Source organism: Xylocopa sonorina, chromosome 1 (genome assembly GCF_050948175.1).
Source record: "Xylocopa sonorina isolate GNS202 chromosome 1, iyXylSono1_principal, whole genome shotgun sequence".
Classification (NCBI taxonomy): Eukaryota; Metazoa; Arthropoda; class Insecta; order Hymenoptera; family Apidae; genus Xylocopa; species Xylocopa sonorina.
Window position 1 is genome coordinate 12,110,665 of NC_135193.1, and position 25,865 is coordinate 12,136,529.

Sequence of the window (25,865 nt, forward strand, 5' to 3'; positions counted from 1 at the left end):
GTCGCGCCCTTCTGGGTTTTCGTGTCCTCGACGGCTTGTCCGGCTTCCTTTCTCCGTCTGATTCACCGTTTATCGCGAGAGCGCGATAATTCGTTACGAAGCGTACCTGTTGCTCCGCGGTGTGGCCACGAAAACCCATCCCCGTCTCGTTATGCCGCCCCACCCTTTTTCATCGTTTCGATTTTTCGACCGCCACCGGTGCCATTTTTTTTTTTTTTGAAACGCGACGAACCGTAACGCAACGCATTGTAACGAGGGATCAGGTCGCGTTACCTGTTGCGCTTCTCGACGAAGAAGCGTCGGGGCCTGGTCTACCGTAGTTTCGTCCGATTGTGCCTGGAACGATCGCGGATTGTCTACGAAGTTACTCGACAACGATCGATATCGAGTGCGCGACGCCTTGCACCGTTGCCACTCGACGGTTCCGAGTGGCGCTGACGGACGTCTGAATGGCTACTTCGTTGGTTGCCTGTCGGAGAATGGCCATTCGAGGGTTTTTTTCGTCGAGATTTAGCTGATGTAGGATAGTGGGTGGTTGTTTGGGATGTGTGCAGGTTTGAATACTTGTCAGGTTCGCTCGAGTTGTACAGAATTTCAGCAAAATTGCAAGTGTTACTGAGATGTACATATAATAAATGTAAATGGTGCATTGAGTAATTAAATCCCGCGTTTCATTACTGGCAGAAGCAATTCATTTCGTGTCTTTGTACGGATAATATAGTGAATGAAAGCAGGAGAGACATCACGGTAGTAATTGAGAATCAAGCCACGGATGGTTGTTAATAATGCGATGGATTCGTGCTGGAATCGAATGGCACAAATGGCATTCTCTACTGCTGGCGTTACCTTACTGTGCGCAGCAAGATTTATTTATCGTTTTTTGGAGTAATTGTATTCTACTGGTGATTAGTCATTTAGTTTAGGAAAGTTGATCAGCAGAATTCTCAATTTCTACAATGTTTCATTTTCATAATTCTAATCATATAAAATTTTATCATCGATCAATTTGGAACAATGGGACAGATATTTCGTTGTATCTTTTTGGTATTCGCTATTATTCTGTGGGTAACTGGAGATGGTGTATAATTAAAGTAAAAAGTTGCCGAGAGAAAGTTCGCTGAAGCACTGTTAGTTTCTGTTTCGACCGCGTTGAATAGAATATAATATTATATTACAGTTTCGAAATCCCATTGAAAAACAAAGAACACTTTCCGGATAGCCACAGGCTTTTTTCTTTCATTCCACTTCGTCTGCCTATTTTTTCTCTCTTCCCTCTTTTTTTTCGTACAAAACTTCATCACGTTGAAAAAAGTTTGTGTACACTGTGTAGCATTATGAAACTTTTTGACATGAAAATTTGTATGGCTTTCGAAATGATCCGGTCAAATGGACGTGAGAGAGAATAAATAGAACGATACGGTATGTGCTCGCATCAGTTTGTTCTCTCGAAATTAATCTGAATTAAATAATAAACAAGCGAAGTCTTTTGCCAGTCAACTGTATTATTAACAACAGTCAACTGTAGTATTAATTAGTTGGGAGGGAACACTCGTATAATTTTATCATCAGAATTACCAGATAATACATTTTTATCGTCGAAAAGGTATCTTTGAAAATATAGATATTTGTTATTCGCGCGATAGAATATATTATATGTCTTTACTTTTTGATAGAAATTAATTTATCAAGCTTATGCGCGGTGGATTATTCGACAGAGAATGGATTTGCATCCCGAACTGACAGAAACATTTTTCACCGTTATTTTGAGTAATTATCTTTCTGGGGCCATTCTGGGACGAGTGATTTATGAATACGTTGAAAAATGCGAACCATAGGAGTAACTGGTCCATGAGACAAGCTCTGTTCGTTTCTGTGAGTTTGGGGATTATATTTTATGCTGATTTGTGCATCGACTTTGAGATTTATTTTTTCAACGGCTTCCTGAAAATATTCATTACAAAAGGCACCGCTGATAATATCTGAAACCGCGACCAGCTCCGCCGTTCTTTCGGTAATTAAATTTTTGATTAACAGATTTCACGCTCGAACTCTCTACTCTGACCGATTACGGTCAACGACGGAAAGCGTTCATTTTTCTTGGTTCATTACCAGAAAATTGTACCGACTCTATCTTGGAAATGTAACTTCAACCTAGAAAAAGTTTTCCTGAGCGGTCTTCTTTTTTTTTCTTTCATTTTCATTGACAATTATTCACTGGTTTACGGCGCAATTACTTCCGCGATAACGTTCTCGCGTGCGCGACAAGCACAGGGTCGCGTAAATTGCTATAAAACCGCGGTAGCCGCCGCTTAACGAACGTGATATTTTTCAGTCACCACCGTCTCGTCAAGCTATATCGCCAGAGAATTCCAGAAGCAATCTTCCAAAGTGCTTCCCGCGTTATATCATCCGCTAAGCGTAATCGCGTAGGGATTAGTTTTTCCCCTTCGCCGTTGTTTCATTTCGGTTTTAAACGGTCTTCGTTAAACAATGTGTCCATTCTTTACCCGCAAATGAATCTCCGTGGTTAATTCCTCTCTCCTCTGCTCTCGAACAATTTCTCCCCCAGAGTTTTATTCGATGGATCGAACGATTACACTTGTGTTGTAAATATACTTTGTTGTCAGAGAGATATTCAAATGATGCTTACGATTCTCACATCGGTGACAGAACACCACTGATCACAATGGCAATCTCATAGAATTGTTCAATGAAATGCAGGGGAACCGTGGCAGGACTCGCGAGTTCCTCGCTGGTCGGTTTTTCGTCCACCTGTTTGATTCTTCTTACACATTTCCTTGGCCACAATAACGAGATCGAGACAGCGCGCTATTCTACTCCCCACATCCCGCTCGGATACTTCAATGTAAAACCGTCCCTCGAGTCATTCTTACAAATGTTCCACCGTTGAAAACGATCCACGTCCCGTAACGAACGTCGAATTTTCTCGATCACCTCGTAACGTGAGATCACCTTGGAATCGAGGCGCGAGCACGCGGTCAGATAGAAGACGGTCCCCAGCGACGGTGATTTCAGTCCCGTCGTGATGGCTGATACTTTTCTGTCATGTTTCCGCGATTTCCCGGCATCGTGGGACGGAGAGCCGTTCGAGTAGTTGGAGCACGCGCGCGCGGCTCCGTGTCGTAGCAGCTACTGACTGGCTCTGCGACTGCATCAACACTACCCTCTCGTGGAACGTATCAACCCTCCGCGCCACCCTCGAACCCCTGCCTCGTTCCCTACTACCCTACCTTCCCTCTCTCGCTCTCTCTCTCTGTCGTCCCTCTCTTTCGTTCTTTTCCACGTTTCTACCGCCAGGCCGTCTTACCGTGTCTCACGTTTCCGCTCCGCGAAGCCTGCCCCTTTCATTTTCCCTCCCCGAGCGACCGTTTAAATCGTCGATCATAATTCTTTCGCTGGTAGGAATTAAAGAAAGCGGGGGAAAAAATGAACAGAAGGGTGGAGGCGGGTGGATTTTCTCTGCTGCGCCGGTTGCCGACGTTGGCACTTTTAATCTTGTAAGAAGTACTTTGATAAATTATTGTCGTTGTACGTTAGGAGCTAATCCTGTGATGGCCAGTATGCGCGTGTGCGCCAGTCCTGCGGAGATGGCTCCCGGGGTGAGAGGAGGAAAATAATGAGACTGGGGGGGTGTTTCTTTTATTTATTTACCGGAGAGTTCCCGAAGGGAGGCTCCGATGCGCCAGTCATGACGCTGGAATGGGCCTCCGATACGACTTTTTCTACTTACCCGCTGTTTTCTTTGGTAATGTTCTTTAGATTGCTGCGAAAGTTGGTTTATGGGGGTCGCCGATGGTAATGGAGGACAAATTGTAGAATATTACGGCTCGGTTCAGCGGAGCTTCTCGTAAAATGAACTCGCAGAATTTGACATCCTCCTTTTGGTTCACAACTTTAGTTTTGCCGTGAGATTAAAAAATCGAGTTTTCTGAACAATTGTAGAGTCCATGCTATCGCATAGCGGGTGGAGAATTTCGTATTCAATCCGGATGGAACATTATTTACTACACGTGTCGGCACTGCCTCGAATCAGCAACGAACCCCCGTTCAGTTTCATTGTTGGAGAGTTTAGTGCATCGAGTTCTCATTAAATTCGGGCATCGAAGTTAATCGGGTTGCGTAGCGATTCCGGGAACAAGTTCCCGCAACAGGAACGAACGGCGAGGGAAAACTGACGCGAGGCATCCAATTATAGCGGATCGTTTAGCTATGTCGGACAAGACGCGCGATTATCGGGGTAGTTGGAAATCTGAGGGCGCACGCACGCCATGGGCTTTCAGTCGCCGTCGAGCGAGAACAATCGAAGTTCCCCGGTTAGATCTAATGAAACTTTCCGAGCAGCCAGTGATGAGTAACCTGTGGCCCAATCGGATCTAACCAAACCGAGCCGGATCGAACCGAAAGTTCGTCGCGCGACTGAATTCTGCCGGCTGAGATTTCAATTTTTCACCTGCTTTTATTTTCGCACGACGTATCGTAACAGCTGACGAGAAAGCCAGGGAAACGTTCGATGGAATTAATTAAATTTCCATCTGGTAAACGACATCGCGCGAAGAAGCTCCAGTCGCGAATTTAGTTCGGACGCACACGCGCAAGAGGATTCGACGCGAACAAAGAACGGTTCCCGCAAATGCTGCGTCCGTTTTTGAGCGAGATTATATCGAGCTTCGGATGTGTTCGCGATGAAAATCCGGCGCGTATTGTCCATTAAATTGTTTTCGCAGAAAATAGTTTATCTAAAAAAGGGAAAGGGAAAAATGGAACCTTTTCATGCTGGAAACGTTTAAATTAACAGTCGAATTTGCGTTTACCTTTTAATATATCGAAGCAATTCCGACGTCGTTTATTATTAGATTCGACCTGATATATATTCCGTTGCCGTTCGACGGGCATTGAAAGATAGTCAATTCCCGCTCACTTTTGATTTAATTGTGCCGGTGAATCGGTGCCACCTTTTACCCTTCGATCGCGGGTGGGTGCCCCGCGTGACGGGTTTGTTAAATGGCGGGTCGATTCGTTTTTCGAAAAAGAATTTCCCTTTTGACGGCTGCGTGACAGTTATACGAGCCGTCGGATGCTTTTTCATCGAGCCGATGCATCGATTCGGACCATTTCTCGCGTTGTTTTACTTCGACGTTCACCCTTTTCTCTCTCTCCCTCGCTCCTCTTTTATTATTATTCTTTCCATTCGACCAGTGGACCGCTCTTTTTATCGGAAAAGTTGTAATAGTTGCGCGACGCGACAGGGTTTGGAAGGGCTTGGGACCAACATCGTAGGAAATGCCATAACGGTGTTGTTCGGGCATTACATCGCGTCGATGGTATCGATTTGCAGCGACATAAAACAGCACTTCCGTATATTAAATTCTCATGTTGCAAAAGGACGGGAACTACTTGAAAACCAGCGAGAGCTCTTCCTTCTCTGCCCTTTGTGTCGTGGCTTTAATTTCGTTCTCCTTCTGGTCCGAGTAAAACGGCGGTGTCTCACCTTTTCGTATCGATGAAGCATACTGTGAGGGAGTACCTGGGGAACGGAGTTATTTTAGGTACGACAGAGGAAATGTGGACGTTTTAAATCGTGGTTACCATCGAGACTTGCTTAAATTACGGCTGGGAATTCATTCAGATTACAAAACTGCTAATTAGCCTGGCAAATCACCATACGGAACATTCTTGTGGCGCATACCTGCGATCCGTGCACCAAATGTCTGCGATATTTTGGAAACGGACCGCACATTCCTCGCTGATACCCCAGCATCCGTACGAATGCGCATCGCTCGCCAGGAATGTCCCGTTTAGAAAAACATGAAATGCTCTATTAGCATTTTATCGTTATCGCGGCTCGTTGAGATTAAAATTGATAAATAATGGACCATCTATTCGAGCGAGTCGTGCTCGTAAAAATTGTCGTTACCACGATCGACGAATCCCATCGTTTTATCCCCTCAAATAACTCCGTTTACCTCTACAGAGGCCGCGATAAACGATAGGTATAGCACGATAAATAAGAAACCGTTGGCAATTACAGCGTAAAGCTGGCTACCACGATTTACTGTTTAATCGACCGTGTAATAAATACCGCGCAACGATTTCGGGCATGGTGGTTGGCATACGGATATAAGAGACTATCGTTATTTTCAGCAATGCTTCGGGAAGTATCGAAAGGTCATAGAAACTAGGCTTAGCAATTCAGAAACGAATACCACCCGCTGGGACTCGTGGAAGTGATAACTGAGCACGAGGGTGGGAAACGAAAAGTTTCTCCACCCTCGTCTTTCATTAATCTGACTCTGAAGTCTCGTAAGAGGGTGATGTCAAAAATAGTTTCCAATTGACGATCTGTCAATGCGAACAAGTCTCGTGCGATAGATGCACTTTGTTTTTAAGTCTGACGAATTTCACAGCGACGTCGATAGTTTTCGAATTTCGCGCATCGTGGTTTCGAGCGGCTAGTTTGGCAGGCATCTTTAAATGAACCGCTCGCAAGCGCTTAGCGGAAAGTTGTACGAAATACAGAATCTTATTTCGCGATCAGTTGGCTGGGGTAGAGTTGCTAATTGGAATTAATCGGGAGAGTATCGATATTCGATAGCTGCTTGAGTCTTGTTCTAGAAGGATTAAGGGTGGGTTGGTTCTCCAGGTCGGATGAAGGGAAATTAATAGTACTTCTTGTTGATTTAACGACCATTTGTCGAAGGGTGCTTAAGTAAATTGTTGGCTGGATTGTTAATGAAGCGAGAGATTAATAGCGGTACGAATTCATTATTCGCCACATTTCGCTGGTTTGATTTTTCTCTTTGCGATCTCAACGTTCCCGCGGGAACTAATAGGTTTTTTACAAACAAAGATTGGATCGTGTGATACAATTAAGCAGTGGCTACATTACTCTGATTGCTCAATTAGTTAATTATGTATCACAGTAAGTTTCTTTCGTAATTAATTAATTATAATGTGTTTCATTATGATGTTCGTTCGAGGGTATAATTCAGTCTGAGGGAGTTCGAGGTAGAAACCGTGGTAAAACAAATTGTTCCGGGTGGCCACCAATTTCGATACGTTTCCAAGCGGCACGCAATAATTAATTGAACGATCAAATTGTTCCAGGACAATTTTCATCCCTTACTTTGTTGCCTATACCAATAAGCTGATTCTTTGATCTTGCGAATAACATTTATAGTACATATATCCTCTTTTTTATTTAACAGTCTTCTCAAATAATTGGCACGTTAAATACACATTGAAAACAAAATATATGCATGACTATATGTTAGGTATACGATAGAAATAAATGAAAAAAAAGTAAAAAAAAGCGCGCAGCGTGCGAGTAAAGGCAGGACAAGCAATCTCATCCGTCAAGTCGTCCAGAAATCTGTTTCGGACACGTTAGAAATCGGCGTGCACTCCCGCGACCAAAGCCACTGGCCTGGGAAATAGATTAGGCGTGTTTTTACGTAGTTACTTAGATCCGTTGAGTATGAGGCGAGCTACCTTCGGAAATTCGTGCCGGAAGCTCAGCGCTTTGCCGATAAATTTTCGCAATAGAGGGCGGAGATAAGGGCGTTGTTAACCGGCCGGATAGCACCGTGTAATCGTGCGTGATTCGTGGAGAAAACTCAGACCTTTTTGCAGGAATCCCTCTCTCGTTTAATCGTACCGTCGATCTACGGTTCTTCGAAACAGCGGCTCGATTTTTTCTACCCCCCAGCACGCGTGAAAAATTAAGATCCTTTATCCCGTGTCATTCGCTTAATCGTTGAAGGTATAAAAAGAATTCAGAAATTACAAACGATACAGCAGGTTCAGATGCATCTCGAGAAAGTGGAAGGATAATAATAATAATTTACTGATAAAAGTAATCGCGCTAATAATACGTGCAAGCCAGGCATTTTGCGAGATAGTAAGTAGTACAAGCAGACGCTTGGTCGGACAACCGAACGAGGTCCTTTTCGCTAAATTCCACGCTATACATTTTACAAAAAATAGAACTCTATTTTATCGAATATATGTTCACGTGCGTTTCTAAAGTTCAATTAAAAGTTTCGACGGTTTCAAACCAATCTCTCGAGCCAGTAACGAACCTTCAAGATCGTAAGTAATTTTAGTTTTCAGTTACATCGTTACCTGCTCGCGAAACTTTTTTAAAAATTAAACTCGTTCCCTTTTTCCTTCGTATGTAAAAAACACTGTATAAGTGACTCGACGACCGAGTGAGCGACAGTGAGTGATTTAGAAGTTGAGAAGCGAATGGAACCAGGGGTACGAGATGGATACACCGAAATAAAGGTGAATGATGTGTGGTAAGCATCCGCGCGGATGAAGTATGCGATGCCGAAATATATCATCGGTGACGTGAATTTCATTGGTTCTTCTCGACCCGATGAATCTTCATATCCTTCCCCATCGATGGTGGAAAATGGGGGTGGGTGGGCGCGATCGAAACTCCCGCGTTTCCTTTTTAATATCCACGTTGAAATAGAGACGATCGCGGAAACGTGTCGATGGAAATTAACGGGTTCGCGGCAGGTGGTTCGAGATTTCCGGCAGCCTCAGGGATTCGACGTGCCGCCAGGGCATTTGGCGCGCGATTGCGTGCCGGTTGGCACGATTTCTCTAACAGCCGGCAAGATAGCTATAGTCGTCGAGCTGTCAACTACGAATACCTAGTAATCGTCTTCCATTCAGCCCGTTTCCTTACGGCTTTTCGACACCTTCTCTTAAGCATTATTGACTCCCTCGATCTCAGACGAGATAGGACGATCAGAGAGTAGATCCAATCGGCATTGTAGCGACTCGCATCGTCTCTTAGAGAGATCTCGCTTATCTACAATTATGCTGTCGAATTTGAAATTCTTCGATCTCTTACTGCAAACGAATCCAGAACACTTTCAGACGTTGTCTACAATGTTCGAAGCCCAATAAACGTTTCGTCTTTCGTCGAAGTAGGAAAATATCCAACGGCAGATTCTCTGTAAGCGATCTAGTAATTCGTGCGAAATTTGTACCGGGGCCGAAAAATAACAAAATTCACAGGCGACAATAAAAGTAAAAGGTTCCCGGGTATCGAAGCCGAGGATCGTAGGTTTGACCTCGTTCGGGAGGAACACCAGCTACCCATTGTCCCTTCCAATATCCGGTGATAGTTCCGGATACTTTCGAGTGCCGGATTCCCCGCTAGTTTCAGTAAAAGGATTTTTTCCCCCGATATCACGTTTATGTGGGATTCCGTGTAAGCTGAGCCGGGGCATCGGCGAATCTCAGCTTTAAAATTTGAAAATCTAATTTCATCGCGTTGCGAAGGATTTTGACCGGTGCTTCCGCTCTCTTCCTCTTCGTTCGCCGCCTACCTTCTCAGGCTCGTCCCAATATTCCTTGATTTTTCCGGGTATTTGCATGCGCGAATCTACGAGAATAAAACCTGGACATATTCCACGGATCGGGATAAAAGTTCCTGAGAACGGCTGTTTCGTTACTAACCAGAGCCTGGTAAAAGAAAATCGCACTCGAGGAGATCCGTTTCTAGATTTTGATTGGAACTGGTGTCGCTTCTGCTGGAATTTCTTTCCGATTCGCTGGGACTTTGGAAAGTTATTATGCTTCGGTTCCTTTCGAAAGCAATCGACGTCTCGAATGAAGACTTCGATTGTACGACGTTAAGTTGATGTAAACGGTTCTTTCGATGCACTTTACTGAACAATAAAACAATAAAAATGGGGAAACTTAACCGGTTTTAATAAGCAGGGTGAGGATGGTTAGTCGATCCGCTGGTAAATTTCGTGAACTCGGTGCCCAGAACTCGTTGCGGAGTATCTTATTAACGAAAACGTTCGCTTCTTGCCTACAATATCCTAAGTGAATATTACCCTTCACAACAAGCAGAGAGACGCTATATTTACACGATAAGGAAAGTTTACGAGGCAATTTTCTTCACGAACGAGCCACAAACTTCCGCGTAATTTCAGTCCTTTCCTTTCAGCGGTTTCTTTTCTTTCTTTCTGCCCAACCTTCCCCGCCTCGTTTTTTGCCATACTTTGTCCAGCGATAAAAAACCAGAAAATAGATATCTACTCGCGAGATACGTCTTGAGAGAAGGGAAGAAACTTCACGCGTGTACTTCGTTGTATTTTATCGAACGCGACCCTTAATAATGCCGTGGATCGATGGTTAATTGAACGTTTAATCAACCGTTTCACTCGGTGGACAAGGTTGCTCGTATCTTATCTAGTGGATTACCATAATTGAAACGAACTCTGATAAGGCTGATTCGATCTTTCAACGTTGATAATTAATTCGATGCGAACACCGTGAGAGGGCTTTCTAGACCGTTGAAAATTCTAGGTTCGAAATGTTACGAAATGCATTGTTGCATTATTCATTCGAGAAGGTACGAGGAGCGTGGAAAGTACGTGGCGTAATTTCAAAGAACGAATATTTTGCAGCTGCGATCGGAAATTCATATTTTTTGAGGGAATACTTTCAATTTGTCGAAAGTGCGGGGCAGGCGCAGAGATCATTAATCCTCAGACTGTTCTTGTTATCGCTAGGCGAATTAACTTTTTAATCGCTCCGCGATGAAAGAAGGACAACGAGGAATAAATTAAAATCTGCATTTTAACAGGTTATGAATTGACGTTGCTAATGAACAAGTTTGTATCTCATAAATATTGAAAACCGATAGACGCGGAGGCAGGGACTAATTGCAGATTTAATTAAACCCATGATAGGCGTTGCGAGAGCGCAAAAATTTCAGGACAACCGATACAACTTTCAGTTTCTTTTTTATTCTCACTTTTCCTCGAACAAAACGAACGCTGCGAAACACGGTCGAGGTTTTAGCGACTAACCGACGAGTCTGTTCGATTTCGTTGGCACAAAGGGTGTATGATTGCGTTTGGTGGTTCGCAGTAAATTGATTACAGTTACCTTTAAATGTTCCGCGATCGAAGCATCGTCGATCGTCATACAATTCTCGACTTCTATGAAAAATGCACATAAATGACGTCTATTATACCAGGAAATTCCTTTAGAATACGGATTTCCATATTTTCTTCATAGTTTGCAGTACGAAAATTGAATACAGTAAATATACGGTATATCTAAGTATAAATATAAAGTATATACAAGTATAAAGTACATCACTTTAATTTGCAACGTTACATGTTTCAGTTAGCTAGAACGCTGCTGAAAGGGGATACTTTAATTTTTCCATAATAAAATGTTGCCTCTTATTTTCGCCTCCTTTTAATTAAATTTTTTTCTTCTGTAACGAAGCATCACTCGTTTCCCTCCGCTGGAGCTGCACACCCTTACCTCTTGTACTTCCGTCTTGCGAGCGGAATTTTTTCTCCTCTGTATTGTTTAACGGGTGTTTATTAACATTTACCGGTGCCTCTCCATTCGTTCTCAGCGTCACCTTAAAGTTCTCTCGAGATTTCGTCGCTCTACTCCCGGCGGTAATGAATACAAACTGCTTCTTCTTTTATTCTTCAGTTCCTTGAAAATCGACTAAATTCGCAATTTTTCCACCTCATCCGCTTCATAAATACAGAATACACCGTGGCTCTTATTTCTTTTACATGACCGGCTAGCTAGCCGTGTCAAGCGTCGACGGTCGCGCGAAAAATCGTCCAACAGAAGACGAGTCTTCCACGTTTATGGAATATCTGAAGCATCGTTCACGAGTTAATGAGTGTGAACGTGAAATTCCATCACTCCCTGTGTCGCTCTCCTTTATGGTTTTCTTTCACTCCTTCTTAATTAATAGTTAATTGACACTACAGTGGCGTCTGGTGCTCCTTTGATACATCACATGAAAAATCTTGTTCCCGTTTTAACGAGAAAGTCGCGGACGGTGTCGCCTGATCCGTGCCTTTATTTGCACGTTTTTTCTTTTAAAAGAATAAGAAAGAGGACACAGTGCATGTTAATGCAATGAGATTGGAAATTCTTCTCGTAAGCGCGACTAAAAACATTTCCAAGCACCGATGCAATAGAAATTACGACACTGGAGTTGAGCTGCAACGGTTACAGTCACAACAGATCGAAGAAGCTTTTCCATCAGGAAATTGCAATTTCTTCGTGCTGGAATTTCCGTTAACCCGAAACAGAAATTCTTTCGAAGCTCCGTTTCGTAATGAAATCGATGGCTCGATCCCAGTTTTTTTTTACGCGACGTACAACGAGTTACAAAGTAAATTCCTAAAACGCTACGCGAGAGGGAATATTTAAAAAAACTAGCAGCCAACTTAATTTATTCTTTGCGAAACATTGCCAGCGTCCTTTTTAAGTAACGTAGGGAAACAGAGAGAGAGAGAGAGAGAGAGAGAGAGAGAGAGAGAGAGAGAGAGAGAGAGAGAGAGAGTGAGAATATGAGCGGGTGCGGAGAAAATAGAGAATTGCATCTGTCAGAAACACGGAACTATTTCAAAGTCAGTTAACAAAAATATATACGTATCAGAGAATTTGTAATTTCTTCCTGTTTACCATTTTAATCCATTCCAGTTTTTTCGAAATGAAATTTACACCGTCTGGTATGGACACGCAAACTTATCAAAATTTTCAACGGGACAAACATGGTTTTTATTCTATTATTTCAACAAGTTTTTACCTGATCGCGGCATTGCTTCGATTTTACCATTATCTCCCACTTGGGTTGGTCGCTTCATGAAAAATGGAGGTTCTAAACTGTTTGTCCAGAAGTAAGTCGTGACAAATTGCCGCGTCCACTGCTCACAATGGCGTTATCTACGCGTATTTACGTGCACCTTCTGACCAGAAATTCACGTTTCCTCGCGGTGAAAATTAATGGAAATTTAATATCAATCGCGAATGTCGCGACAATCGAGTATCCGCGTAATCGAGCGTCTACGTTGGCCGTCATCAATTGGAAATTTCTACAACATAACGAGAATTCTCGTTAATTCGTACGAGAGTATAAACGTTTCCAATTTAACTACATAATCACAAAAATCGTTCTCCAAGGATCGTTCGATACTGCGAACATTTTCCTTCTCCGTACGAAACGTAACTAAAATCGAAGTACAATACGACTAATTTCAGCGGGGGAGTTAACTATCCGCGAATAGCTGGAACGAGGGAAACGAAAAAGTTTTAAGCTGTCAGATGCGAAAGGAGGTCAACGTGGTATTACAATAATCATTTGCTAACTCAACTAACTTGCCGTTATATTAAGACCACTACCATCGTGCCTGAATATCGCTATTAACTTCAGTCCCTGTGATTTGATCAAATTCACACATTCAGTGAAAAGTTCATCTTCGACATTTGCGACAATGAAAAAGAAGTTGAGCAGTATTTTTTCTCTGCTTCATTACACGGTAGAATTTTCTATACCCGGTGCGCTGGGTGAAAAAGTTCGTTTCTTTGCTCGAATAAAACGCACAATTTTCATACAGAGCCACGATTCGGTTTTATTTCATTTTAAGCGAGGTTTCCTCGAACGCGTCACGATATCGTAGCTAACCAGTGGGTTATGAAAATTGTTGAAATATTTACGCTGTGGAATCACGTATGTTGCCTACGTACGAACCTTCTGATACGTGTACGTGTTCCGTGTTCACTGAGAAGCTTTGGTAAAAAGTAAAAAGGGGAAAAGGGACGTTGGGGAAAGAAAAAAGTGGAGGGGCTAGGCGAGAGCGGAATAGCAACACCTTCACGTCCGATCCGCGGGATATCCGCGTGCACGCGTTTTAAGCGCCACCCATAAAAGTATTAATAAAAACTCGGATACTACTTTGAATATCAACGAGATTGCGTCAGCAAGAGTAACTGGGTGGAGGAGCTCGGACGTAAAATGCTGTAACCCGCATTACACCTACCATTACTTTGTAGCGAGATTAAACGTTGAGGTTTGAATATTTAATTGTACAAGTAGTGAGAAACGGCATTGCACTGGCGATAGACATTCGCAGGGTAATAAAGCGTACTCGTTATTGAGCTCGTAAAATTTCTGCATTTATGGCTGGCGTGCCTTGCGCTTAATTTATAACATATTTAAGTTCGTGCAAAATTATGTGTACATTCTGTAATTTTTGTTATCTTTTTTAATTCTGTTCTCGCTTGAGGAAAATTGTTGGCGATTCAATTATCAAATTAGTATACTGCTGATATCACTGAAAGTTATAGAAAGAATAAGTGGTTTTTACATGTCAGCGAAGATTTCTAAATATAATTGAATTATGCAAATGTTTGCAAAAATTCGAGTTTCGTGCGGTTTTTTGAAAGTTATCAGATTTTGATATTGGAGAGATTGTTGTTATCGATAAAAGCTACAAGTTAAAGGTGATAGCTTTACCACTTCTATTTCGACTATCGTCAAAGTATGATCACCGACGACCTACAATTTTACTATCTTTCGGAATGTTACCGCTTCAGCACATGGTTGCAATTAGTTAAATTTATAAACAATTACGTACAATAACTGCAATTAATCGTCGAGAGTATGCCTTCGTTCAGAAAAGTGTGAGAATTAGTGAATTATAAGTGATTTTAATGGAAAAATCAATGTAAAGTCGAGCACAACAAATCGCGACTTTGCTAAGGTAAGTCGCGGTGGATATATATAACGAGCGCGTGCCATTGACACAGTCAGTTGCTCGGTCGACGCGGGACCGATCGGAGCTCTTGTCGAGTTTCATTTATGGTGGTTGGGCATGGTCAGCGTGCTGAGTCGATGGTCAGGAATGGTGGGAGATTACGGAGGGGCTGCTGACCCCATGGTGGTGGATAATGGTCAGTTTGCTGACTACATGACAGTGAACAATTCCCAGCGTGCTGAGTCGATGGTGGTGGATTACAGAGAGGGTGTTGACTCCATGGTATTGGACATTGGTGGATGATTGTGGACGACGGTGGAGAAGCCAAGGGTAGTGGACACTAGTGGATCGCTAGTGGACCGCTAGTGGACCGCAAGTGGACGGCTAGTGGATCGCTAGTGGATCGCTAGTGGACCGCTAGTGGACGGTGGTGGACCACGGTGGAGAAGCCAAGGATAGTGGATACTGGTGGATGACTGTGGATAATTATGGACGATGGTGGATGTTGATGACGACGACTTTTGCCTGCCGATTGGTGAGTGAACAAATAGAAGATTTAACTATTAAGAAATGCATTATTGGGTCCCTGCGTAGTCACCTCCACGGGGTGGGCCTGGGCCCTTGGTAACGTTTTCGAGAGATTGCGCTCTCCAAAACGATATCAAGCTAAGGACTACGCGCGTAGATTTAAGGACAGATGTAGATTCAACACTAGAACTACCAAAGCGTTTAAACTGATTGTCTTATATAGATCTTATACATTCATCTTTACAATTTCCTATAATTTTGCATCAACCAAAGTTTTCTTTTAACTTTACATTTGTATTCTTTGCTTTATTTATCGAGCATTTTTACTTTCTTGCACAACTATCATTCAACTTCGTTTGCATGAAATTAAAATACTTTTATTGCGGGTAGTTCTAGTGTTGAGTGAGTTGTAAACTTTGTACTGAAATGTGAATTGCGTTCTTACTTTGACGTTATCGTGATTGTCTCGCGCATTAGAGTGCTAGAGTGCTAGAGTTTAATTTTCGCCGCTGGATCGCCGCTGGATCGCCGCTGGAGCGCCGTTGGATCGCCGAGGGATGCGTGTGTTTTCAGTTTTAATAATTTTTGTATGTTATATGTAATTCTCCTATCCTCCTTCCCCCTATTCATCTATGTAATAAAGTTTAAGTTAAATTAAATTTAACTCTCGCCGCTGGATCGCCGTTGGATCACCGATGGATCGTCGCTGGATCGCCGAGGGACTTTAACTATACATATTTTTATATATTTTATATTCCTAAATATATGTAATTTCCTAATATCCTAATCGTAAATTTAGTCATTTGTAATCCAACTAAAATTTTCCATGTCCTTCTCAGGATTCGGAAACTTTAAGTTGAGTTACGGATAAATATGCTGTGGTCGTGGGATCACCGTGGAACCAGCGAGGGATTTTACTTGCTTTCTTCTTTTCCCTTATCAAACGTTTCTGCTTGTTCACACAAATTTCAACATTCTTTCATGTATTCTTCACTCGATATCACATGATGAGGGTTTCATTATTATCGTCGATGATTAGTGGCGGGGCTTCTTGTCATCTTTGAGGGTTGAATTCTATATTGTAGAGGGCATAACAATTTGTACGCGATCAATATTTCGAACCATAATGGTCAGAAAATTTCACGAAATCAGTGATATAGCTTGTAGCTCGTCGGTACCAGGATAAATTGGGGTGAAGTTATCGACTTGAGCTTGCAGCAGAGTACGCTTGCAGCTTACCGACAGGCGATACTTGAGCCACCAGTACACCCTGGAAAGCTCCAGGAAAGCTCTGTATCGACTCGTCTCGATGCCTGTGGGTTATCTATGCGGGATTCTAGATCTCTGCAGAAGAAAATTTCGTAGTAGATACTATCGCAGCGCGGAGCAGAAAAGCTCCTTGCCGGTACTCATTCGAATATCGTATATCATACAAGTGTATCATATTCATGTAATAATCGAGCTAGATCATCGAGCCAGAGATGGGCACCATCGCGTAACAAGGAAAAACTATATCAATCTGCAAGTTTTTATTACTATCGCATTCTCATAAAGCAAACTTCTAAAAGGGGACCAGGTAATTTCATTATTCTTCGAGTTTCTTCAATTTAGACACACACCATGTCCCCCGTTGCGCATCTTTGCAGTGTTCGCACGTCCCGTTCGCCTGCTTTCGTATTCGTGCCGCGATGAAATTGTCGGTATTGGTATCGAAATCATCGCGCCGCCGATTATATGTACAAGCACGCTTGTCGATTTCCGTGGAAGTTTCGCCGTCGGGTCGCGACGTGATCCCCGCGGAGGCGCATGAATAATGTTAACTTTAAAAGCAAATTCGCCTTCGTCGAGCGTCGCGCTGTTGCCGCGGACATCAAATTTTAACATCCGCACTTTACTTTACCGCCGAATGCATGGCAAGTTGTTCCTCTCATTGGAATTTATACGCCTCGTAACGGCCCCGCCGTCACCGACTGGAACGTCTTCTGTAGTTAAGAGACGATCTACTCTGGGGAATTGGATTCCCTTACCCTATATAATGGAAGCAAACGACGCGACAAGTATTCGTAGTTAGACGGAAATATGTAGCAATGGCGAGGGGTAGGAAAAGTGCTTTCACCTCGGATAAGGCAGTCTTCTGTACGCTGGAATTCTTACATCTTTTCTCGTACAAGGATGAAGCCTTATTGCTCTGTTTAACTATCCTTTCGTTGTATCGCGATGGGTATTCGCAAGCACTGTCATACGTTTCTCGTGTAGACTCTGATTGTTTCGGGAAATGGAGAATCCTAATTACCTATTTCTGTAGGAGGGAACGGTATCGCGATATAATGCGCATCTATCACGAATGCAAACTATCTCGCAGTAAACTAGCACCGTGATAGCTCTGCGTTTACGATTTCCTTCTCAAGGAAATTGAATTCTAAAGAGCTTATCGTTTCAGAGTTGCGTGCTGCCGCTTCTTATTGGGTCTTAATTTTTATTGTAATTACTGCTGGAGGGAACTGAAGAAAGACAAATACAGCGACTATTTAATAACTTTGGCTGAAGTTCCACATTTAGATTGGCGATGTTGATTATTCAGTTGATCTTTGTTCACTCGATACAAACGATTTGCTGTACAACGAAGCAGTGTATGCACCCCGAAACGAGTTAACTGGGAGCTTGACGATAGGTCCAGCGAGCGTTTTCGTTCGAGCTATCATTCGCGTCAATTAAAATACCTCTGCGCTAACAATTCGTTAATAGGTACTTGCTCCATTCCCCCGTGAAATTACCGATTCGCGCAAACGTAATCCGTGTGTTGATTCCATTCAGAGGAGGCAAATTGGATGAAATATCCAGTATTCGAATCTCTGGGGAGATGCGAATCGTGCACTGCGATTAACTCTTAATTATTTAATAGCAACCAGGTCAGAAGTGTTTCTGCTGGAGTTTGATTTTCGTCGCGTTTAGCTTGTTAGAAATTACGTGTATCAAACTGAAACGCGCGCTTGAAATCTGAAGTAGAAGCACAAATTTTCCTTTTTACCTCTGAACGGAGTTTTTAGTGAACTTTCTCTACGGTATCCCAACGGCGTAGCTTTTTTCCAAGGAGTACAATTTTTTTCCACCACTGCATCGCTATAGAGGCTTGTGTTCACTGTCAAACGAAACGGTCCTAGAATCTATCAAACCTGCTCGCGCATCGATCGTCGCGTAGAAAGGGTAAATTAAAACCTTGGCATTGGCCAACTATCTAGGTCGAGAGTTTACAAGAGAATCATTAGAAAGGAAGAACGACAATACGAATCTCTGACATCCTCTCACGCTGTACAATACACAATGTATATACATTCGATTCGAAAAGAGAAAAGAGCGATAAAATAAAATGCAACAAGCAAACGTCACCTTTCAGAATTTCCATCGCCCAATTCGTTGCGTCGAAGAATGCGATGCAATTCCTTTCCCCCTGCGGATTCGTCAGAAAAGTTGAACGAAGTTCCGCTACGCGTGACGAGGCTTCTTTTTTAATACCACGTTCGTTCTCTGATTTGTTAGTTGACGGGAACTTTCCATCGGGTTGATTCATTTGGTAAACATGGGCCTGGCGTTTCGCGGAGAATAATAGATTAACATGACTCGTGACAGGGAGGAGAACGGAAAAGTTTTCGAAGGAAGTTGGCGCAATTTCATCCGCGCTGCGTACAGTTCGTTCTGGAATTTTCCATATAAAGCGTCGCGCGGAGAACATCTTGTCGTTTCTTTGAGCTATCGTTCGCGTTAGGCACCAACTTTTCCTCCCCCGTTGACGCTGCGGAGTTTCGCGGAGGATCTCTGAGAACGCGGCGGCGAATCCGCGGCACGGTTTTGACGGTGACGAAGCGACGGGACGGGAGTTGCGCGTTCCGACCACTTTTTCTATGGAACGTAAGTAACGACTGGCTGTATTTCTCCGCGTTCTCCTCGTCAGTTTTCGTTTTTCATTCTTATCGCGTACTAAGAGACTTTGACTTTTTCCGACGAACGGGATTAAGACGAAAGACGTACAGATTTGGATTAAGGAGAATTAATTTCTTTTTTCTTTAAATGTCTATATTTCTTTTTTTTGGGTTCTGCGATCGTTAGAGCAAGTTGCAGTCTCGTATTGTCGGTCTCAGATTAATTGGCATACGTAGTCGTGTACACCGTGTCCATTAATTACTTAGTTTCGCAAGCATTCTGTTCTTTGTGCACCTGAATGCACATTCATCGCGAACAATTCACATTAGATTCTCTATGCCTATTGAATAGGTAAATGCTAGTGTAATCGACTAGAAACTCGAATGAATTCGACAACAAAGGGTCTGACGAACGTAATAACTATTTGGCTACTTTCATTGGAACGCGTTTGATAAAAATTCTCCAATGATAAACGAAGCTCCATAGAGAACAGAGATATTTGCCTGGTGTTCCATCGTGATGTTTCAACGTCGATGAAAAATGCACCACGCGATTTGACGGTGATGATAAATTAAAAATGAACACTGGTTACGTTGAAGAAAAAATAAATAACTCGTTTTAATTACTCTCTTCTTTCTTTGCTATTACTAGTCTTCCTATCTGTTCGAAGATTTATCATTTCTTCCCATGGTCGGTGGCAAATTTGACTTTTCAGACAATTAGATGGCCCTAGATTTCAAAGCAGTTAAAATTTGCACGACTTCGGTGGAAATGCATCCAGCGTGACCTACATCCACGGAATTTCATTTTTCTCTCTGTAATGTGGATGCATGTGATTGTATTGTCGGATTCCTGGATCGAAAAATTCAGGGTATGCGATGGTTCTGTTAGACCTTCGCGAGATCGTTCGCGAAATTTCACGTTGTCAATTTAGGTGAAACTTTTCGTATCTTGGAAATGAACGAACTTGAGGGACAGGAACATTTTCCCTAAAAGAATGAAATCAGCAAATAAACCGGTGTTCCTTTCATTCTCCTAATCTTCGCACGTAATTAAGTAGATTAGACAGGTTTTCGTTACTCTAACAATGTGATAGAACGAAACATCTTTCTCCCTGAAAGAGAAACTCAATTTCCTCAGACGTTCAACACGGACCATTTCTCTATTCGACATTGTACCAAACACGTTGACAATATTTCACGAGCATCGATGAATCTCGTACGAATTAACACTTCGCGTCCGTCAATCATATCAATCTACAACATCCACTATCATTGACCATTAAATTACCAGCCGTCAGCTGATCAACTGACGAAGTAGCACCTACCTTTGATAAAGTCCACAGCCATTTCCAGCCCGTACGTATCCTTGTCGCAGTCGTCGAGAATGTGCGCGCCGATTTTGACACCAGGCACGATCCCACGATCGTTGAGCCTGTCCAGGGTGTAGAGCATCGCCTCGAGCGCTTGAACGCCACCCTGCGGCATCACTGGTCCGCAAGTGATGGTGTCCTCCCGCTCGTGGACCATCATTAGACCACCCAACACTAGATCACCCTCGACCACCGCGCTGTGCTTAACTGGCCATTGATCCGGGGGCTCACGCTCGTGTGACGAGTTGTCCGTGGTCTGCGAGGACGCCTCGTCTACAGTAACGGGAAAATATTCCTCGCTCGGCTCTGAAGAAGTGGCGATCATGTCGATGGCGAACGAAAATTGGTTCTCGTCGTTGACAAATTCGACGGTCGACGTTTCAACGGTCATTGAAGGTTGATCCATCCTTACAGGCGAGAGTGTGAGGTTTTCGTCAGGGTAGTTATTCAGAGAATCGTTCGTAGGCTGGTCTGATGGGAATAAAGTGGTCGATGAGTCTTGTACGTTCGAGACGAAGTCCAGAGAACGTGTCAACGAGACCCTCAGCCCTCCGGGAGTATCGTCGCTAGCTTTCGTTGAGATGGATTCCATTCGTATGGTCGAGACGTTACTATGGTGGTCCACGTCCTTGTCCCACATCGGGGTGGAAGTTTGTCCAGACACGGGGGTTTCGACCTTCGTAGTTGAATCAAGTTTCAGGCTCGTCGATGTCGAAGTTCGTGCCGTGGACGACCTGGACTTTCGTTCTCTCGTAGGATGATCGATCACCGGGGTGAGCATCGTGTTGGGGGAGTTAAACCGGTTGGACGCTCGCTGCAGAGGTCCATCGATGCTCTTTTCGTCCTTCTCGAACGGATTAACTTCGTTCACCGTTCCATTATCCAACGAGCTGGCTCGAGCCCTCTCATTTTTCGAGCTAAACCCGCTGGACGGTTCATTAGGTTTAATGTCGTCGTCGCGTGTTTGAATATTTCGATTCGGCGGCTCTCTCGTCCTCGAATCGACGGAATTCCGCTCTGTCGAAACGATTAGAGGATCGTTAAACGTTACTTCATCATTTTCCATCTCATCATCCGCAACTCTGTCGAGTCGTTCAATCTGGTCGTCGATCTTCCTATTTTTCAACTCGACTGTTTGTAAAACGACTCTCTTAGACGCAGCTGATCGTTGAGGATGTTTCGTTTTATTCACGGACGATTGCTCGCGGTTCGCGTTTATTTTGATATCCTCCGCAGCCTTCCGTTCTTGCTCCATCGAGGATGAGTTCTTGGAAGTATCGTCGGAATTTCTCTCGCCGAATTCAGAAACGCCATTGGTCTCCGATGCATAGCTCCCTTCGGCTAGACTGTTCATATCGTTTCTTAGGTACGTGGCATTCCTTGGCGTCGCAACAGAACTACGCTCGGAATTCACGAAGACGCCCTCAGACTCCTTTATCGCGTTACTTAGCGTGGAACCTTCTTCCGGTGTCGCTTTATCCGTCTCTTCTTTGGCCTCATCAATCTCGCTTCGCGGCGCGTCTAATTCCATCCCTCGTGATGAATCTGCGCTCAAATCAAGCTTCATCGAGGCTGTCTCGTTACTTAGATTCGACACGTTCCCTGGTAACCGTGCATCGTCGTCATTTGCTACAATGTTTACAAATTTTCGTTCAATTAACGTCGAATCGAGTTCACCATTTGACATTGCGATATCCAACAGCTGTGAATTATTCTCATTAGATAAATCTGGTTCTTCGAGTGTTATTCTGTCAATCGATTCTGTGCTTTCCTCGTAACTTATCGAGTTGAATTCATCGCTCGATGGTAAAGTACTCGAGTTTAATGTCGAGTCATTCCACTGCCGTACGATTGCTGTGCCATCTCGAGGGTCTAGCGAATTATCCGTAAGGTTCTCTGAAATCAAGTCGAGCTCCAATTCTGTCTCAACATTCCTCGCATCGTTATCCGTGTTATTAGCCAAATAATCATTTATTTCGTTGAAAGTAACGTTCGATGAAGCTTCGTATCGCGACGAATCCAACGCGAGCGAGTCGCTAGACGGAATATTTCTCTTTTCGCGAATCGAAGAACTCCCACGAGTTCTCCTGTCCGCCTCATCATCGCATCCCTTTGTTGATATCTGTTTCACGGAGATTCCATTCAACCGACGCGTATGCATCTGTCCTCGCGTCAACGTTGATTTATGAGACGTCGAGGCTCGCTGGGAACCTTCGAACTCTGAAGAATGATGGGTCCCACCTTCTGTGTCGACTGCTTCGACTCTGTCGTTTCGCGACCCGCGATTCGAGGATCCCCAATTCTGCCAAAGGTACGATCTCTCCAGATTTATTACGTCACCAGGTTTAAACGTTCTCGATTTCTTGTCTGGTTCCGTTCTCGAATTTTTAACGAACCCTCTGCTCATCAACTGATACATGGATTTAATCCTTCGCCTTCGATTCTTCGGGTTCGATTCTCCGTCGAACGGTTCATTAACAGAAACGGAAGATTTAGGAGGTTCAATGAAATATCGTTTATGGATAAATTCTTTGGTTTCGACGTTCCATAAATTCGCGTCCCTAACCATTCTGCCCTTAGATCTTTCTCCACCCGTCAGCGTTTTCAATTTCAACCGTTCAATCTTTAATGGTTGATTAACGGAAGTGGAGGACTCAGCGGATTCGATCAAATACCGCTTAACCGAGCCTCTCGATGATTTTCTACCACTCGATCTTCCCAGTTCCACCAATGCTCTCAATTTCAATTCTGCATCAAATAATTTGCCGATAGAAACAGCGGATTCAGGAATCTCAGACAAATATCTCTGGCGACCGTCCGTTGCGGTTTCCCCGCTATCTCCCAAGCTCTGAGAAGCCTCGATATCGTCATCCTGAGAATGGCCCATAGTCCTCTGACCACCCGCCCCATCGAATCCTCCCGTTCCAAGACCGCGAAGCTCACCCCTGAATCCCGTTCGCCTTCTCACGTCCTCGATCTCTCGTCTGGAAGCCTTCAGCGAGTCGTCATCGCGCGAATCCACCTCGACGTGACCGTAATACGGATATTCGTGGTCCAGAGGCTCACTTTCGAGGCTCCCCGTTGTAGACGGGTCGGTGAGTCGACGCGACGCATCGCTGCCTCCTCTGGCGGTGTCTTTTATCGCGACACGGGTGATCCTGGGGGATAAACGGGGCTCTCGCGGAATTTTCAGTGAATTCTCGGGGAAATCGGTCGACCCTCTGGCAGTTGGCACGGCAGCCTCGCTGGCCGGGTGTTTATTACGTCGTCGTACCTCGTGGCAGTCGTCTGACGGGGCGCGAACCGCTCGTAGGCGACGCGTACGCTCGCGACGATCGTCAAGGAGGAGGATCGATCGATCGTCGACGGAGTCTTCGTCAGGCTGATTCGCATCTGCGGCGGCCTGGCTGGCTCGCCAGGAAATTGCTCGCGACGGGTCCTCCGTGGCGTCATTCTTGACGAGCGGATGGGATGTTTGTCGAGCGGATGTTGATGACGATGATAACTTTGAGGAGTACCGGGGTGACGGAGTGTTGGAACGGTTTTGGAAGTTCAGGGATGGTCCATTAGTGCCGCGAGCCCCGTAAGCGACTTTGCCGCGGTTAACCGACAGCTGGTCGTTACCATAATCGAGCGGATACCGTTCGCCCGCCAAACTGTTCCGCAGAATCGATAGCACCACTGACACGGCCAGCACGGCCAGCCAACCGTTGTTCCGCCGCATCACCTGCCTCCCGTGGCGAACATGTCCTGGTCCTGCAAAAGTAGACAGCCTTTCTGTCAATCTCCACTTCACACAGTCAGATTACTAGGAATTTTTAGTGACCTTATGCTAATCGAGCAAAAATGTATCGAGTATTACTTATCTCTACGAGATCTATCCGTTTGTTATTCCGAGTTGGCTCTAGTCGATCTGACTGAAACTATTTGAACAGTATACGAGGGTTAAATTTAATTTGCTCTGTTTGAGAGGGGTCTAATCTATTTGCGGAGGAATGGAAATGTTTGGAGATTAATTATACATACGTATACTGTCCACGCAATTGAGTTAGCGGTTAAGGGTTGAAACTTCGTATTATAGATACGTGAAGCGCATTAATATCATGAAGTCCACCTTGACAAATGATATATATTGGTTCGTTAGCCACGATATTTGTACTGTTTTATTGCTGCAGTTTGAGAACTTTATCGTTGGTGTGCGAAAATATTTGAATAATGCCCACGAGGTGGGCATGTACGCTGACAGAAATTTCATCGTCGTGACGTGGAATTCTCGATTAATTCTATTCGCGCCTACTAGTTGTAAAACATCCGCGAATACGGCAGGCGGAGTTATTAATCACGATCGAGTAACGAACCGGTAAATATCTCGGCGAATGTTGCACATTTTCGAAATTACAGAAGGCTACCGCATAGTTGGAACTCCGCGCGTTACACGTGCATAGTCAAAGCAGAAACTAACCTCGATCGAACATTGGCTTTCGGTTAAGCTTGGAATATTGCCACTAAATTTCTCGTATTCAAATCGAGCGAGCCAGTGGCCACAAGAGGCACTCAAGGAGCCTTGGAGCGCCATTGTACTTATTTTACCATTGGCGTACTGATTAATCGCGTTCGAGGTATGCTAAACTCGCCATCACTCGCGATAGTTTCCTTAAGTGATTGTAAAAATTTCATACCCTGGAAATCTATCCGTTTAAACAACGTCTCGCTGAAATTCTCTTATGTGTCAATAGTTTCTCCAGCCATGACACATTAAACCGATTACACTTACTACACACGCTTTCGATTGATTGGCACAGGGCCAAACTGTGATTCGATTGAGAGTAGCTTGCCTATTTGCCTAGTTTTTATAAATTAGATTTATCGATCGCTTCCCTATGGACTGACACTTTACAAAATTGTCGATCGATCAGCCTCGAGCAGCTAATCGAATGAAACTTAAATGATCCGAGAATACGATATTCTGGAGACAATGGTATCAACGATATCGATAGAGTCTATACAATCTATATAAAATTAATTAGTATCCGGTTAAAGCTATCTCGAAAACCGATATAATCCCTTTGAACGACATCTTATTGTCGCGACGCCGCGCAACAATCCCCTAATCGCTCTTCCAGAAAATTACCCCCTCGCGCGATAATCATTGTATCCTATCTAACCGTGGATCATCGCGATTCAACCTAAGCATCCATTATTTTAACGCTGCCCACGCGTCCCATGGTTTCATCAGTTACTGGGGTTCATTTCGAGGCACGGTCCCTCCTCGCCATTGTCCAATAAATTTCACGTGGCTGCGTTTAGCTGGTTTAGCTGGACCATTTAATCCGGCAGAGACGCTCGCGCAACGTGATAGAGGGAGTCGCTGCGAGTTATTGAATCTTTTCCCCCTCGTTTTCGATCTCGACGGGAAAATCGTCGCGGGAAACCGCAGAGTCGAAGGTTAGATTGCTTGATCTCCTTTTCCGGGA

The 25,865-nt window shown here is 44.0% G+C and overlaps 2 protein-coding genes across 2 annotated transcripts in view; both read right to left on the reverse strand.

The window, feature by feature from the left end:
* Nucleotides 1–20,790, reverse strand: part of Glurb (metabotropic glutamate receptor B) — a 98,849-nt gene extending 78,059 nt beyond the window's left edge. The window contains exon 1 of the mRNA XM_076894415.1: nt 20,347–20,790. Within this exon, the coding sequence (XP_076750530.1) occupies nt 20,347–20,782 (436 nt within the window). The 5' untranslated portion in view covers nt 20,783–20,790. The remainder of the gene's footprint in view (nt 1–20,346) is intronic.
* Nucleotides 1–25,865, reverse strand: part of LOC143423311 (mitochondrial tRNA-specific 2-thiouridylase 1) — a 171,935-nt gene that overhangs the window by 131,574 nt on the left and 14,496 nt on the right. The gene's annotated exons all lie outside the window — the stretch shown is intronic.